Genomic DNA, 17,644 nt, shown 5'->3' on the forward strand with positions numbered 1-17,644 from the left:
GTATCATTGGAGGGGATTAAAGCAAAGGGGGAGGAAGAGTTGGAGGAGGGTATGGATGATGGGCTACGGTGTGAGGTGCTTCGGAGGGTGAATGCCTCAACCTCGTGTGCGAGGTTGGGACTGATACAGTTGAAAGTTGTGTATAGGGCGTACCTCACAAGGACGAGGATGAGCTGACTCTTTGAGGGGGTGGAGGATGTGTGTGAGCGCTCTGGGAGGAGCCTCGCAAACCATGTTCACGTGTTCTGGTCCTGTCTGAAACTGGAGGGATATTGGAGGGAAGTCTTTAAGGTCATCTCGGGCGTGGTGCTTGAGAGGTTCGAACCTAGGGCCCCTAGAAGCCATATTCGGGGTGTTGGACCACCCTGCAGGAGTGTGTGAGGACAGATGTCTTAGCCTTCGCCTTGCTGTTTGCCCGCAGGTGGATCCTGTTGGGGTGGAGGTCAGCCTCTCCGCCCTGTGCCTCGGCTTGGCGGGGGGACCTGCTGGAATTTTTGATGCTTGAGAAGATGAAGTTTGAGTTGAGGGGAAGGATGGAAGGGTTCTACAATTCCATAAGACCATAAGACATAGGAGCAGAATTAGGCCACATGGCCCATCGAGTCTGCTCCGCCATTCAATCATGGCTCATATTTTCTCATCCCCATTCTCCTGCCTTCTCCCCATAACCCCTGTTGCCTTATTAATCAAGAACCTATCTATCTCTGTCTTAAAGACACTCAGTGAATTGGCCTCCACAGCCTTCTGCGGCAAAGAGTTCCACAGATTCACCACCCTCTGGCTGAAGATATTCCTCCTCATCTCTGTTTTAAAGGATCGTCCCTTTAATCTGAGATGGTGTCCTCTGGTGGAAACATCCTCTCCACGTCCACGCTATCCAGGCCTCGCAGTATCTTGTAAGTTTCAATAAGATCCCCTCTCATCCTTCTAAACTCCAACGAGTACAGAGCGAGAGTCCTCAAACGTTCCTCATACAACAAGTTCTTCATTCCAGGGATCATTCTTGTGAACCTCCTCTGGACCATTTCCAAGGCCAGCACATCCTTCCTTAGATACGGGGCCCAAAACTGCTCACAATACTCCAAATGGGGTCTGACCAGAGCCTTATACAGCCTCAGAAGTACATCCCTGGCTTTGTATTCTAGCCCTCTTGACATGAAGGCTAACATTGCATTTGCCTTCTTAACTGCCGACTGAACCTGCACATTAACCTTAAGAGAATCGTGAACAAGGGCTCCCACGTCCCTTTGTGCTTCTGCTTTCCAAAGCATTTCCCCATTTAGAAAATAGTCTGTGCCTAAATTCCTCCTTCCAAAGTGCATAACCTCACACTTTTCCACATTGTATTTCATTTGCCACTTCATTGCCCACTCTCCTAGCTTGTCCAAGTCCTTCTGCAGCCCCCTTGCTTCCTCAATATTACCTGTCCCTCTACAGATAATTGTATCATCTGCAAACTTAGCAACAGTGCCTTCAGTACCTTCTTCCAGATCATTAATGTATATTGTAAAATGCTGTGGTCCCAGCACACCACTAGTCACCGGCTGCCATCCTGAAAAAGACCCCTTTATCCCCACTCTCTGCCTTTTGCCAGTCAGCCAATCCTCTATCCGTGCCAGGATCTTACCCTGAACACCATGAGCTCTTAACTTATTTAACAGTCTACTATGCGGCACCTTGTCAAAGACCTTCTGGAATTCTAAATAAATCACGTCCACTGGTTCTCCTTTGTCTAACTTCCTTGTTACCTCCTCAAAGAACTCTAACAGATTTGTCAGACACGACCTCCCTTTGGCAAAGCCTTGCTGACTCAGTTCCATTTTACCATGCACTTCCAAGTACTTTGCAATCTCATCTTTAATAACAGATTCTAAAATCTTACCAATGACCGACGTCAGGCTAACCGGCCTATAATTTCCCATCTTCTGCCTCCCTCCCTTCTTAAACAGCGGTGTTACATTAGCCACCTTCCAGTCCTCTGGGACCCTTCCTGCCTTCAGCAATTCCTGAAAGATCATCACCAATGCCTCCATAATCTCCTCAGCTATCTCTTTTAGGACTCTGGGGTGTTGTCCATCCGGTCCAGGTGACTTATCCACCTTCAGACCATTCAGTTTCCCCAGAACCTTCTCCTTAGTAATGGTCAGGAGAAGGTTCTGGGGACGTTCATGGGCATTGTTCATTCTGCACTTTCAAAAATTGGATGCCATTGAACATTGGGGGGAGAGGGGCTTGGGGGGGGAGTGTATTGTTTATTGTTCACCATGTATGGGATGATCATGGATTCTCTTTTGGTCTTTCTTGTTTTGTACTGGGGATGTAGGGGGTGGTGGTTTGGGTCTGTATGTTGAAGGGGATGCAGTTTGGGGGATTGCTATTGTATTTGTTATTGTTGGTTATCTTTTGTTGGGTGCATATTGGATGAAAAAGTGGAAAATAAGGAGAATAAAAATATTTTTAAAAAATAAAACAAAGAATTTTGGAAAATGACTACCGATAGATCTACTTTTTCTGGGGCCACTTCCTTAAATAATTGGGATGAAGATTTATCCAATTAAGGGACAATTTAGCGTGGCCAATCCAACTACCCTGCACATCTTTGGGTTGTGGGGGCGAAACCCATGCAAACACGGGGAGAATGTGCAAACTCCGCACGGACAGTGACCCAGAGCCGGGATTGAATCTGGGACCTCAGCGCCATGAGGCAGCAGTGCTAACCACTGCGCTGCTCTATCTTGCCCACTTAAGGGCCGGGATTCTACCCCAACCGGCGGGGCGGGCCGTACCGGCGCCCAAGAGTGTCGTGAACCACTCCGGCGTCGGGCCGCCCGGAAGGTGCGGAAATCCTCCGCACTTCCGGGGCTAGGCCGGAGCTGGAGAGGTTGCGCCACGCCAACCGGCGCTGAAGGGCCTCCACCGGCCGGCGCATGCACAGAACCGCTGGCGTGATCCCTGCGCATGCGCAGGGGATTTCTTCTCCGCGCCGGCCATCGCGGAGCTTTACACAGGCCGGCGCGGAGGGAAAGAGTGCCCCCACAGCACAGGCCCGCCCACAGATCGGTGGGGCCAGATTCCCCCCGCACCCTCCTCCCGCCGAGGATTCCGCAGGCCTCCCTCAGAGCCAGGTCCTGCTGGTATGGACCTTGTCTAATCCACGTCGGAGGGAGGAGCCGAAAATGGATGGCTACTCGGCCCATCGGGGTCCGGAGAATCGCCGGGGGGTCCACTGCCAACGGCGCCCGTCCAGTGCGATCCCCGCCCCCGCCAAAAAACCGGCGCCGGTGAATTCGGCAGCCGACGTTGGAGCGGCGGAGCAGGATTCACGCCGCCTCTCGCCGATTCTCCGACCCGGCTGGGGGTCGGAGTGTCCCGCCCAAGAAGTTTGAAAGCTGACATAGTCTTCTTGCAAGAGACACACCTGAGGGAGAAGGACCCACTGCAGGAAAGGGCTGGGTGGGACAGACATACCATTCTTGCTACGGGACGAGGGCTAAGGGGCTGGAAGCCAACAGAGTACTTTATGGGCCTTACTGATTAGTAAGAGAACGGCGTTTACGGCGATAAGGACGGTCACTGACCCAGGAGGACAGTACGTCATGGCCGACGGTGAACTACACGGGGCACCGGTAGTTCTGGTAAATGTGCACGCTCCCAACTCGGACAATACGGACTTCATAAAAAAGACCATGGTGTCACTGTCTATGTGGAGTTTGCACATTCTCCCTGTGTTTGCGTGGGTTTCACCCCCACAACCCAAAGATGTGCAGGTTAGGTGGATTGGCCACGCTAAATTGCCCCTTAGTTGGATAAAAATGAATTGGGTATTCTAAATTTATTTTTAAAAAATGACTATGATGGAAATCCCTGACATCGACACACACTGACTGATCATTGGGGGGGAGACTTTAATTGTGTACAGGACCCATCGACCGACCAATCAAACCCCAAAACAGGGAAAAAGACAGGCATGGCTAGGGAACTGGGAACGTTCATGGAGCAGATGGGGGCAGTGGGCCCATGGTGGTTTCTACACCCAGGTGAGAGGGAATTCTCGTTCTTCTCACCAGTACACAAGGTATACACCTGTATCGACTTCTTTGCAGTGGAGAAATCGGTGTTTCCAGAAATATTAAGAGCGGAATACTCCACGAGTCATCTCCGATCACGCTCCACGTTACATGGATGTGAGGTGGGAGACGGGCCGTGCCCAATGCCCCACGTGGAGGTTGGACACTGACTTCTTGGCCAACAAGGTCTTCTACCAGAAAACATCAGAGGTCATAGGTGAGTACATTACTAACAACCAGAATAGGGCAGCACGGTAGCACAGTGGTTAACACAGTTGCTTCACAGCTCCAGGGTCCCAGGTTTGACTCCCAGCTTGGGTCACTGTCTGTGCGGAGTCTGCACATTCTCCCCGTGTCTGCGTGGATTTCCTCCGGGTCCTCCGGTTTCCTCCCACAGTCGAAAGATGTGCAGGTTAGGTGGATTGGCCATGCTAAATTGCCCTTAGTGTCCAAAAAGGTTAGGTGGGGTTACTGGGATAGGATGGAGGCGTGGGCTTAAGTAGGGTGCTCTTTCCAAGGACCGATCCCCCCCATCTCCTTCATAAACACTGCCAACTTATGCATGTCCAGACTTGGTATAGCGACCAACATCCTTGTCATAAACCCTGCATCATCCCAATTCAGGGCATACACACTAACCAACACCACCAACCTCCATTCCAAAGCACCCATTACTATATCTGCCCCCCCCCCCCGATCCGCCACCACCTTCTCCATCTGAACTTTCTTACCCACTAATGCCGCTACCCTCCAGGCCCTGCTATTAAAGCCCGTGTGGAACGCCTGGCTCACCCAACCCCTCCGAAACCTAATCTGGTCCTTCACTCTCAGATGGGTCTCCTGCAACAGCACCACATTGGCTCTCAAGCTCTTTAAACACGAGAAGACTCTCACCCGTATCATTGGTGCAACCAACCCCCGTACGTTCCACATTACCATTTGGACTGGGGGGTCTCTAACCCCCCCCTCCCCCATCAGCCATAATGATGGCCCCCTGACCCACCCCACAAGTGGGGCCAGGCTCTAATCCGAGTTCCCAACAGCCAGCTACCCCTCCCCCTTCCCAGTAACCCCTAAAACACTTCCTCTCGAAACCACTCCTCTCTTCATCCCCCCCATCCCCCCACCATTCACACCTCACCTGTTAAAGGCTGCCCATCAGCTTGCCAGCTCCGCCATGATGTCCTGGTATATACGAATACCACTATCTCCTACCTCACCTCCCGATTCTGCTTGGCCCATCTCAAGGCCCTCTCCTTCATCTGAAAGCTGTGAAAGCAGACTATCACAGCTCTTGGTGGATCATTCACGTTTGGCTTTGGTCGGAGCGACCAATGAGCCTTATTCAGGCTCAAAGAGGGAGCCCCAAAACATCCCCATAAAGTACTCTGTTGGCCTCCGGTCCTCCAGCCCCTCAGACAGTCCTAGGATCTGAATATTCTGCTACTGTGTTCTCCAGGTCCTCCACTTTGACTCTCAGTCCTTTATTACTCTCCTCCACCTTCCGCAGCTCCTCACCTACCGAGGTGAACTGGTTGCTGTGCTGCAACAATGCCTCCTCCACCCTTCAACACCTCTCCTTGCTCACCGCCGTCGACATCTTTCCAAGAGCCTCCTTTATCGGGGCCAACGTATCGCCCACCAACTGTTTGAGCGTTCCCATCATCTCCTTTCCATGCAGCTCAAAATGCTTGGCAAAGTGCCGATCAAACTCCATCGCCATCGCCTCGGCCAGACACCATAATGGATGCAGCCACACCCAGCGAGCTTGCTCCCACCATCGTTCCTCTCACATCACTCCTTACCGAACTCGAGTTCTCAGTTGGACTAGCGCTCGATCTTTCTCGTCACTTATTCTTCAATAGGTTTTCGACATCCTCTAATTACCACAACTTTACTGGAGACTGTTTATATAAAATTTCCCCCCAAAACTGGGTGGAAAGGGCCAAAAAAACAAAAGCTCTAGCGGGAGTCACCCAATATGCGATCTCCACCTACATGTCGTCATCGGAAGTCCCCTTCTTTCAGTAAAGTTTCCCAGTCCATCATAGCCAACTCATGCCTCATACCATCATAGTTACCTTTATTGAGGTTCAGGGCCCTGGTCTCAGAATCAACTACCTCACTATCCACCTTGGTAAAGAATTCTACCATATTATGGTCGCTCAGCCCCAACGGTTCTCTCATAACCAGAATGCCAACTAATCCTTTCTCATTGCACAATACCCAGTCCAAGATGGCCTGTTCTCTTGGTGGTTCAACATATTGGTCCAGAAAACCATCCCGTACACTTTCCAAACATTCCTCCTCTATTGTACTGTGACCAATTTGATTCATAGAATTTCTACTTTGCAGAAGGAGGCCATTCAGCCCACCGAGTCTGCACCAATCCTCTTAAAGATCATCCTGTCCTGGCCCACTCCCCTGACCTATCCCCGTAACCCCATCTAACCTACACATCTTTGGACGCTAAGGGCCAATTTAACATGATCAATCTATCTAACCTGCACATCTTTGGATTCGTCCAATCCATATGCAGGTTAAAGATTGAAAGTATATCACCGTTCTTTCACTGTCAGAATCCTGGAGTTCTCTCCCTAACAGCAGTGTGGGTGTATCTACACAGCATAGCCTGCAGCGGTTCAAGAAGGCAGCTCACCACCACCTTCTCAAGGGCAATTAGGGATCAGCAATAAATGGTAATCTTGCCAGCAATGCCCACATCCCATGAAAGAATGAATTAAAAAATGTAAATTTGGAACTCTGAGCAACAAACGGGGGGAATCTGAAAAAAAAAATGAAAAGTGAAAGTGAACAATGAGAGCTCTTTGATCTGGGTGGGTGTACAGCTGTGATGTTGAAGTGATGGTACCTGTTAGGGAATACGGCTGAGACAGCACATTCTCAAAGCATTCGTTGCGGTACAGCCTCCATCTCTGAACTGTGTCTTCAAACAGAGAGTATGTGGCACTCTGGGAAAGCAAGAGCAACACTGTGAAAGGGATATTGTATCCAGGGACAATCAGCACTGAGATATCCTATTGCACTGGAGCATATGGCCAGAGTCTTCCTAGGTCTTGAAACTTTAAATGTAAATGGCAAACACCTGGGAATTCTTCAATTCTATGGGGAACATTCAGGCTAACTCATGCCAATCCAGATCTGTTAAAATTCAGCATGTGAAAGCAGCGCAACAAGACATTTTTAATTGCAGCTGTGGAATTGAAAGTCAGTATGAGCGAATGTGTTCCAGGTGTCACTCTAGGTTGCTACTGCATTTTGCCCCAATCAGAAAGATGCAAACTCCCAAAGGCTGGTGGGCTAGCGGTGACCCTGTGTCCCGGCACTCTGAAGTTTCCCCTGAGATATTCTGGCTTTGCTAAAATCATTGTTTTATAAAAATACAAACATATGAAACAGGAGCAGAAGTAGGCCATTTGACTGTTCGAGCCTGCTCCGCTATTCCATAAGATGCAAATGCAAATGCATGACAGAGCAGTATAATGTGGATAAATGTGAGTTTATCCTTTGGCAGCGAAAACAGGAGGACAGATTATTTATTATCTGGATGGCTATAAATTGAGGGAGGGGAATGTGCAACAAGACCTCGGTGTCGCTGAGGTAAGCAAGCAGGTGCAGCAGGTGGCAAAGAAGGTAAATGGTAAGTTGGCCTTCATAGCAAAAGGATTTGAGTGCAGGAGCAAGGATGTCTTGCCGCAATTATACGGGGCCATGGTAAGGCCACACCTCGAATATTGTGTGCAGTTTTGGTTTTCTTATCTGAGGAAAGATGTTCTTGCTATAGAGGAAGAGCAGCGAAGGTTTACTAGACTGACTCCTGGGATGGTGGGACTGACCATATTCCACAGCTGCAACATAACACCTGTCTTGCCATTGTTACTTAGGTTATTTAGTTAACTTAATTTAATTATGTACTTAATTAACTTCAAATAATTCCTATGTATCCCAACCTGCACTGAATTCCCATGTGAACCTAATTCGCTAATACTCGGTCTCCATCTCACTCAGGCATAGCTTCCTCATGTGCCCTTTACATATAGAGTGCAATATACATAAGGGGCTTTATATCCTCCTTCTCACAGCACTTTGCTCCATTTAACCTGTTTCTCCAGCTGAATCTAACATCCATCCTCCTGGACGGCTGTGTTTTTATTAAATTCTGGCAAGATCACCAGCAACCTGGTGTCAGCACTCTTCAGTTCTTGTGGACCTTGATCTGTGCCAGATCCTGGGCCTACCTCATTTAATTACAGATTACCCAATAACATTTACACAAGGTGATAATGTCGTTGCTCACTTGTACTTTACTGAAGGGCTGCAGCAGAATAATAATGGTCAAGAATACCTCACCAGTCACAGCCTCCAAACCAGACATCTCACTCTGTCCTCAGCCAAAGCTACGTTCCACTTGTGTCCCGTCTCCAGCCTCTTTGACAGAGGCCCTGGAGCCGAAAGGTTAGAGACCCTGTTGCACGGATGTTTGGCAAACAGCCAAACAAGCTCACGCGGTTCCTGCTGCCAAAAGCAAAATCAATAACTTGAATGCAGCTCCCCCGTAAACAAGTGCCCAAAACACCAGGGGCACAGACTCCAGTCCAAACCGGTAACACACAGGCTCCACCTGCAGCTGGAAATCCTTTTGGCCCTCACTCTGCAGAACACTTCACTCACTTCCCCGGGAATGATGAGAATGAAGCAGAAACTAACACCCACTGCAATAGTCTGCAGACTGGCTCTTCGAGAAGCAGTGTGAAAGAGAATTAGTTCAGAGAGATGTAAAGGTAGAGAGTCTAATATAGTGAAGAAGTGAGTGTGTGACGGGCACAGTTAGACACAAGTGATCTGATGAGCTTTGCCCAGCAGGATGTATGTTGGAAATGAATAACTTGTGTTTAGTCATTCAGTGGAAATAGTAGAGAGGTTTACTGAGATAGAAAAAATATCAAAATCAAACAAAGAGAAAATGAGTGGAAAATGGTCCAGAAGGATGAAGATGATGCTTTAGTCCAGATAGATTCTGTTGGGGTTTCTTGCCTGGTTTTTACAACTCATCCAAATAACCAGATTAGATTCCAGGCTCTAACTCACTCTTGGGTCCCTATCATTCTACATATAAACCACACAAAATCCTTAATTAGATTCCAGCCTGTAACTCACACTTGAATATTGGTTATTCTATACATAAACACTTCAGCAAACCCCTCAAATAGATTCCCGTGTGTAACTCACTCCCAGGTATCTGCTATTCGAGATACAAAACCCTAAACCTTTTGATTAGATTCACCTTGTGACTCACTCCCAGATATCCGTTATTCTAAATATATAAACCTCCTGAACTTCTTGCTTAAGATTCCAGCCAGTAACTTACGCGGAGGTATCTGATATACAAAAGTAAATCCCTGAATATCCCATTTAGATCTCGCCTGCAACTCACTCCTGGACATGTTATCTATTATTGTCAATATCTAGTTCATCATTCACAAGGGCGGCATGGTGGCACAGTGGTTAGCCACAGTGCCAAGGACCCGGCTTTGGATGATTGTCTGTGTGGAGTTTGCACTTTCTCCCCGTGTCTGTGTGCGTTTCCTCTGGGTGCTCCGGTTTTCTCTCACAGTCCAAAGATGTGCAGGTTAGATGGGGTTATGGGGATAGGGTGGGGAGGTGGGCCCAGGTAGGGTGCTCTTACAGAGGGTTGGTGCACTCAATTGGCTGAATGGTCTTCTTCCACAATGCAGGAATTCTATATATTTTAGAACATAAATTTTAGTTTTAGTAATTAAAGTTTTAACTGTAGAAAAATGGGGACATAGGGTTGCGAAACAGGTAAAAGCTTCTCTGTTCGGGGGTCACATGATGCGAGCATGGGGACAACTATGTTTTTGCGAGTTCATAACATTCAAGAAGTATTTAGATGTGCACTTGCGATCCCAAGGCATAAAAGACTATAGGCCAAGTGCTGGAAAATGGGATTAGAATAGTTAGGTGGCTGTTTTTGGCCAACACAGACACGATGGGCGGAAGGCCCTTTCTGTGCTGTATGACGCTATGACTTTAGTTGAGCATGACTAATCTGCTCTTGGCTTCTACATGGGTGTGGCTGGGTCTGATATCCGAAGGAGATGCCTGTGGTGCTACTGGGACTGAGGGAATTACATGTTGGCGTGCACCCGATCTAAAGGGAAATTTATCTGAATTTCTTATAATGGTTGTAGCCAGTTGTGCTATTGTTCTCCTGTGCCCATGTATGTTAAGGCATTTCTTTGCATCTTTTTTATGTATGGTATTATTTTGTAATTATGTTGCGCCAACATCTAAAATCCTAATGAATATATATATTTTAAAAATCTGATGTAAATGAAACTCAAACAAGCCTGTGTTTATTGCACTTAAAAGGTAGTCTGTTTATCTTGCAAGGTCAGAATTGATAGTGGAAAAGCTTGAACAACGAATGATCATCTCCAAGCTTGTAATGGAATCAGGGAGTCTGGAGAGAAGATAATTATGAACGGGATTCTTCAGCCTTGCCCGCCTCGTGACTGGAGATTCCCGCCCGAAGTCAATAGGCCTGCACATAGTCCCCATCCTGTCTGTGGCAATCTTGCGGTGGATGTGGCCGAAAAATCCAGCCCTAATTCTATGAGAAATATAAATTATTCATATGGATTTAGAATCAGAGTTGTGTTGAAGGTAAAATAAATAATTCGCATTTTTATTTGAACCACCCAAAGCATTCTTTGTTGCCACAGAGGTAGTGATTCAGGGTGAAACCTTGGTTAGAAGATCCTTTTGTTTAATTTATCCATGTGGCTTTGCTGACAGAAGCAAACAGTTCAGTTTGGGAACAAAAGCAATTGCAGATTTGGCCTTGTGCAGGTTGCAACTCTCAGAGTTGAGAGTCAAAGAAAATAAATGTTAGTCAGGCCTTCACCCTATACAGAGAAAATACTAATTTTATCGTTCACCACGTGGAATGTGGATAAAGCTTTATATCAGTTTGGATTTTGTGAAGGAATGACAGCTTGAAGATTTTCTCTAGCTTGCAGCGAGTGGAAGAAATATACAGTGATCCTCACAGAGTCTTGTGGCAGAAAACGATCAGCGGAGTTCAATTAGAAAATCGTGGGAAGGCAGTTGAATAACTGCCTGCAACCCGAACAAGGAGTTGAGGCATCCACAATCAGGAGATATTAAAGAAAAGGTGGAGGATTGTATATCCAAAAGCTAACAAGAGGATCCCCACAGAATATTACCTTGGAAAATAGCCGGAACATTGGGGAGAATTAAATTCCGAAATGCTGTGGCATACCTTTGAGTTGGTCCCAGAAAAAAATGAATAAACCTTTAAGATTTCATAAGATAATGGAACTCTTGTGGGGGGGGAATCTTGTGGCATAGATCTGTCAACTGGGTATACGGATTTCTCCTTTTGACATTAATGGTCCCAACAGGATCCTACATAAAACCCCAGAACCCCTTGCTCAGATTTCAGCTGCTAACTCACTTCCAGGTATGCTATTCTATATATAAAACCCCAAACTCCTTGATTAGATTCCAGCCTGTAACTCACTCCCCAAGTATCTGTTATTCTATATATAAATCCCTTGATTAGATTTCAGCCTGTAACTTACTCCTGGGTATGTTATTCTATATATAAACCTCTCGAACCCCTCAATTACATACCAACCTGTAAGACTCACATTACATTTATAGGGAACATTCCATCATATTTCCCATTTTACAGGGAGTCAAAGGTCAAATTAAAGTTGCTAGCGTCGTCCCTTGTTTAAAAAGCTCAAGGTCCCCAATTCAATATAATATTCCGGAACTGCCAAAGTTATAACGTGGCCATTCATGCTTTGCTCCTGTTCTGTGTGTTCTGGTGCATTCATCAATTAAATATTTACTAATCACAGTGTAGTAATGACAAATGTGTTGAATTATTTCACCCTGCACATCAAAAAACACCTGGATCATTTCTTCACCTCAAGAGATTTACCAAGAGTTGGTACCTTTTAGATTTTTATCATGCATGTCCAATAACACACTCAGGGTTGCTCTGATCGAGTTAGATGCACAAACATTTAAGCATGACATAAGAAAAGGCCATTCAGCCCATCTGTTACACTCCTTTCACAAACCTAACTCCGTTCAGACTAAGTGTAGGACTCAGAACTTTCCTTCTCTGTATTAGGACCTGGGTTCGATCCCGGCCCCAGGTCATTGTCCGTGTGGCATTTACATTCTCCCCGTGTCTGCAACCCAAAAAGATGTGCAGGGTCGCCCCTTAATCGGGAAAAAAAATAATTGGGTACTCTAAATTTCAAAACAAAATCCTCTTTTTATAGCTTAATGTTCCTTTGCTTTCCCCCAACACCTCTGTGCTGGGTAGTAGTCTAGCACACCTGACCCAACTTGGGTTCATCCCCTGGCATAGTCCATATTTGACAAATGAGCTTTGACAGAGTCATTGGACTCAAAACGTTAGCTCTTTTCTCTCCCTACAGATGCTGCCAGGCCTGCTGAGATTTTCCAGCATTTTTTCTTTCATTATGGTCCATATTTGTCCTAAACTGACAATTGGGATCCAGTGTACATCTGACTTCCATTCCCCTTGAATTTGGAAATTAAAATCGGGTGGATTGCAAAACAATTGGCTGCCCTGCATCATCAGTTTTATACCCAGCTGACAATTTGAAATTCTACCCCATTAACTTTTAAACACATGTCCACAAATCATTGCTGCTGATATGAGCAAGTTCAATTGTAAAATATTCATATATAAAGTTGCTCTTGTTGCCGTTTCAATAGCAGCTCAAGGCAGTTTATTGGAATCAGGCGAATACCTTAATGCACTAAAGTAAACAACAAAGGAATGTCAGACAAATGTGTTAAGCGAGGCCCGACTAATATCACCGACAGCTACTTCCAGGATGTGAAATTGTGACAATATTTAAGAGTGAAACTGATTATACAAATCACATTTGAACCTTTAAATACCTGGATTCTTTGTTAACAATAGAGACTCTGTAGTCCTGGAAATGTTAATGCAATTATGGAATTCTCCACAAGTCAGGAATATGAATATGTGTAAAACTCAACCATAAAATAAAATAAAACTGTGAGCTACGATCAACTCTCTGCATAGTTCTGTTCAGGCAAGAAAAATTAAACAGATCAATTATTTCCCCAGCAATTTTTCAGGTGATGTCAGTTTCCCCCATCATATTGTCGCTTAGTGGATATTTAAACATCCTCACCTGTTCAGGAGCTGCAATCTGGAAGAAAAGAGTGAATGCTAGAAGAAAGCGGAGATAGGGCCAGTGTCTATTCATCCATCCCATGCTATTAAACCCTACTCCCTGCTGTATCCACTCACTTCAACTGAGGAACATCAGGCGGAGGACACAGTGGCGCTAACTGATTCATGAATACAGGGAGGGGAAATGAAAGAGGACAGCAAAGGGGTGGGACAGTCAGAGTACCACCCTTAAGGCATGGCCAGAATCTAAGCTGGCATGTCAGAAGAACTGGAAATCTGTTGTATTTTGAGCACACCTTTATTGGCTCCATGCCAGCCCTTCAAGCACATTCACTAATTCCACACTGTAGATGTGCCATACTGGACTCACTGCTCCTGACCAGTGAAACCCGATGTTCAATCAATAAGGAGGTCAACCTGTCAAGTACATCAAGGTGATTTGCAATAATCAATAAAGAAGCACATGTAAGTAATCACCCAATCTAATTCAAAGCATCCCCCCGGCGGGAACAGGCTATGGAATGGAGTCCAGCGCATTCACATTTAAGCACTGGACTCCATAGGTCATTTAAGATAGCAGCATAGGTATACATTCATGGTTTTGTATTGAGGCATAGAATAGAAAGCAAGAAGGTGAGGTTGAACTTGTACATTATCTAATTATCAAACATACAAAATCAATGCTTTCCATGGTTAGATTCTCCTCAAATTCAGTGGTGTTCTCCACCCTGAGAATTTGGAAGCAGTTTTGGCAACATTTCAAGCTCCTGTCCGTCTTTGCTAGCCCCCATTTGCAAAAGCCACCTTTTCATACTGGCTGGTTTGGACTCGGCATTCAAGTCTTGGGAAGGGAATGGTTTGGAGAGGTTTGGGAACATGTTTGTGATGGGGAGGTTTGCGAGTTTTCAGGAGTTAGCTGAGAAATTCCAACTGCCTGGTCCCAGTCTTTTCAAATTCGTGATTTTTCACACAAAGCTTTCCTCCCCCTTCCCTGTTGAAGACGATTCTGTCCATGGCTAGGCCTAATGGAGCATCTATTTTGGACATATATGGCCATATCCTTTCAATGGATTATGTTCCGTTTATTGAGGACAATATGGGAGGGGGAATTGGGTCCCATTGTTAACGGGGGGGGGTGGGGGGTGGACTGAAGCCCTGCACATTATCAACTCCACGTCTTCATGGCTTGGCTGAGTCTGATTCAATTCAATGTTTTGCATAGGTTGCACCTAACCAGAGCTAGGACGAGTGAGTTTTTCGCTGAGGTTGAGGATAAATGTGAGCACTGCTCTAGGGCCAGCTAATCATATACTTATGTTCTGGTCCTGTCCCGAGTTGATAGGCCTCCAGGCTTCTTTCTCTAACACCAGGTCGCAGATACTGTGTAAATTTGGATCCATGTCCGCTGGTGGCCATATTTGGAGTGTCGGATTCGCCGTTGGATTTGGCACAGTGTGGGATGAAAGCAGATGTCCTTGCCTTTGCTTTGCTAACAGCCCGGAGGTGAATTCTGCTTGGGTGGGAGTCTCCGCCCAGTGCCTCGGCTTGGCTGGGTGACCTCATGTCATTTCTGCATTTGGAGAAGGTCAAGTACCCCATTTGTGGGTCGATGGAGAGGTTCTACCTGAGATGGCAGCCATTCATACCCTTCTTTAAGGAGTTAGTCACTGTCAGCTGTTTTGGGAGGTTTAGGCTAGTTAAAGTTAATTAGGTGTTGTGTGTGTTTTGGTTTTTTGTTTCTCTCTTCTGTTGTGTATTTCTGTTTATTTTGGATTGTTTTGATTAATGAGATTTTTTTTGAATAAATATATATTTTTTAAAAGCAATACTGAAGATGCTGTGTAGAATGACTGGGACTTGAGAGAAATTGCATCATAATTCTAAAGGGTAATCTGAGAAGCTGGATTTATTTTCCAGTAGAGCCAAGATGAAGTCAGGCATAATTCAGTTTCCAGGATTGAGAAATAATAAAAGACTGCCTCCACTGGTTTGTAAGACAGTAATGAGAAGGCACTAATTTAAAATAATCTCAAAAATAATTAAATGAGAGGTCAGACACTGGAATTCCCTGTCACAAATTGTGTGAAAGCAGAGTGCAGAAATTGTGTTTTTACAAAGGAAGTTGCTTCAAAGAGGGAAGGGAACAAACAGATAAGTGGAGTACGATAATGGTTTCTTTCTATTTTGCAGTATGTCTAATTTCTTAGCAAAACAATAGGATCTATGTCAGGCATGGCTCACAAAACCAACCAGAGATGCAGAACACGCGTTACTTCACTGGATTTACTTAATCAGATTCTCATTTATTCTGACATTGTGCCTTTATTATTTGCACTACTCTGGTTTGTATTGGTAAAATATTTTACCATATTTTTCTTGTTATTTGCAGTGGCTCTGGTTAAATATCATTAACAAACTTTCTGATGTTTTTGATCACAGTAAGAAGTCTTACAACACCAGGTTAAAGTCCAACAGGTTTGTTTCAAATCATTAGCTTTCGGAGCACTGCTCCGATTCACCTAAGGAGCAGTGCTCTGAAAGCTAGTGATTTGAAACAAACCGGTTGGACATTAACCTGGTATTGTAAGACTTCTTACTGTGCTCACCCCAGTCCAACACCGGCATCTCCACATAATGTTTTTGATATCCTTGTCCAAGCAAGTTTTAATACATCAGTGAATCAATTTCTCAAGATCCATTTTGCAGCCCAAGGAGTTTTAATTCATGCATATCGTCTCGTTTTTGAGGCAGTTTCCTCTCGAGCATTTTGCTCCAACCCTCACCCTTGCCAAAAAGTGAATAAAGTCCAAAATGATAGTCTTTCAAATTTTATATATCTTTGTTAAACTGAAATTGATTCGTTGAGTACATCTACTGCCTACTGAAGCAATACACCACCGGTTTTAAATGCATCAGTTGAAGCTTTGCTAATTTCCAGCCATGTCCTTTTAGGGAGGCATGTTATTTAAACTTGAGACCTTAGTTGCACACTGCTTCCTTCCAGTGACCTCTAGAGGGCGCTACACATTGCTTTCTTAGGTCTGTCCATTTTAATGTCAATAAACTGATCAGCAGACAAACTGCCTTGATGTTAAACTCCCAGTTCAGCCTGCATTTGTTAGCAGCAGTCTGGAAAACAAACAAGTACGAAAGCAAGCGGACAAAGTTCTTTCACTACACTCTAGTATCCTTATACATGCTGTGGCAATTTTTGTTTTATTTGTATCTTCACTTGTACAGAACTAGTTGGTGAGAGGGTAGCTACACTTGACACCAAGTCACAGAAGAAGAATGAACTTCTTTAGATGTAAATCTATTACAGCATTGCTGTATGCCACGTGGGCAGCACAGTGGTTAGCACTGCTGCCTCACAGTGCCGGGGACCTGAGTTCAAATTCCGGCGATAAAAGCAAATTACTGTGGATGCTGGAATCTGAAACAAAAACAGAAAATACTGGACAATCTCAGCAGGCCTGACAGCATCTGTGGAGAGAGAAGGGAAATAATGTTTTGATTCTGGATGATTTTGACAAAGAGTGTTACGGGGATTGGGCGGGGGACTGGGCCAAGATAGGGTGCTCTTTTGGAGGGTTGATGCAGACTCGATGGACCAAATGGCCTTCTTCTGCACTGTAGGGATTCTATGGATTCAATTGGCAAACAAGGAGGAAGCGGATGATGATGAGGTTGACAAAGATCAAGGTGCCTAAGAATTGTTGGTGGATGATACTGCTGTCTCTCAGCACCGCTACTTGCAGAAATCCAAATATGAAGCCCTTCAGACTTGTATCAGGAATGCCTCAGCTGATCCGGTCTCTGTGTGTAACATGCCAAGGTACAGCAGTAGTGTTAGAAAACCGTCGAGCTACTTTGCTAATGACTCTCCCTCAGATATATGCAAATTAGGTCAGTAGGAACTCAATGAGCAGATTATGCTAAAAAGGTGCAAGGGCTCTGGGATGTCTTTTAAAGTGTCCAAGAATGTTTTGAGCTGTCAATCTGAATTTCGTCCACTGTTCTTACACAGAAAGTATCCTGGAAATGAGGGGAGTTAAAACACAGAACAAGGCAAAAGCAGGGACCTTTCCTCCTTGCCGTGGTTCACTAAACACCCTACATTCAACATTCAGCCACTGTGCAAACGACATGTTGGAGGTGGATTTCTGAAATTCCACTTAAACTAACTGGTCAAAGTAGAGAGAATAATTCTGCCAATTATATATGCAAGCCTGAAATTGAATGATTCACTCCTTGCTTGCACAGTTAGAGTGAAAGAAAAACAAAGAGCAGACAGGGG

At 45.4% G+C, this 17,644-nt stretch overlaps 1 protein-coding gene across 6 annotated transcripts in view; it reads right to left on the reverse strand.

Annotated features, from left to right (window-relative positions):
* Positions 1–14,417, reverse strand: part of LOC140394280 (glucagon-like peptide 1 receptor) — a 62,155-nt gene extending 47,738 nt beyond the window's left edge. Inside the window, exons 1-2 of one of the 6 annotated variants that reach the window (XM_072481360.1) lie at positions 13,346–14,417; positions 6,940–7,039 (exon numbers count right to left, since the gene is read on the reverse strand). In XM_072481360.1, the coding sequence (XP_072337461.1) occupies positions 6,940–7,039; positions 13,346–13,429 (184 nt within the window). In that variant the 5' untranslated portion in view covers positions 13,430–14,417. Of the gene's footprint in view, positions 1–6,939; positions 7,040–8,385; positions 8,880–13,345 lie in introns of those variants that run through there. The other 5 variants (XM_072481361.1, XM_072481362.1, XM_072481363.1 and 2 more) reach the window with 5 other exon arrangements.
* Positions 14,418–17,644: the final 3,227 nt, after the last annotated feature.

Source organism: Scyliorhinus torazame, chromosome 17, assembly GCF_047496885.1.
Source record: "Scyliorhinus torazame isolate Kashiwa2021f chromosome 17, sScyTor2.1, whole genome shotgun sequence".
NCBI classification, from domain to species: Eukaryota; Metazoa; Chordata; class Chondrichthyes; order Carcharhiniformes; family Scyliorhinidae; genus Scyliorhinus; species Scyliorhinus torazame.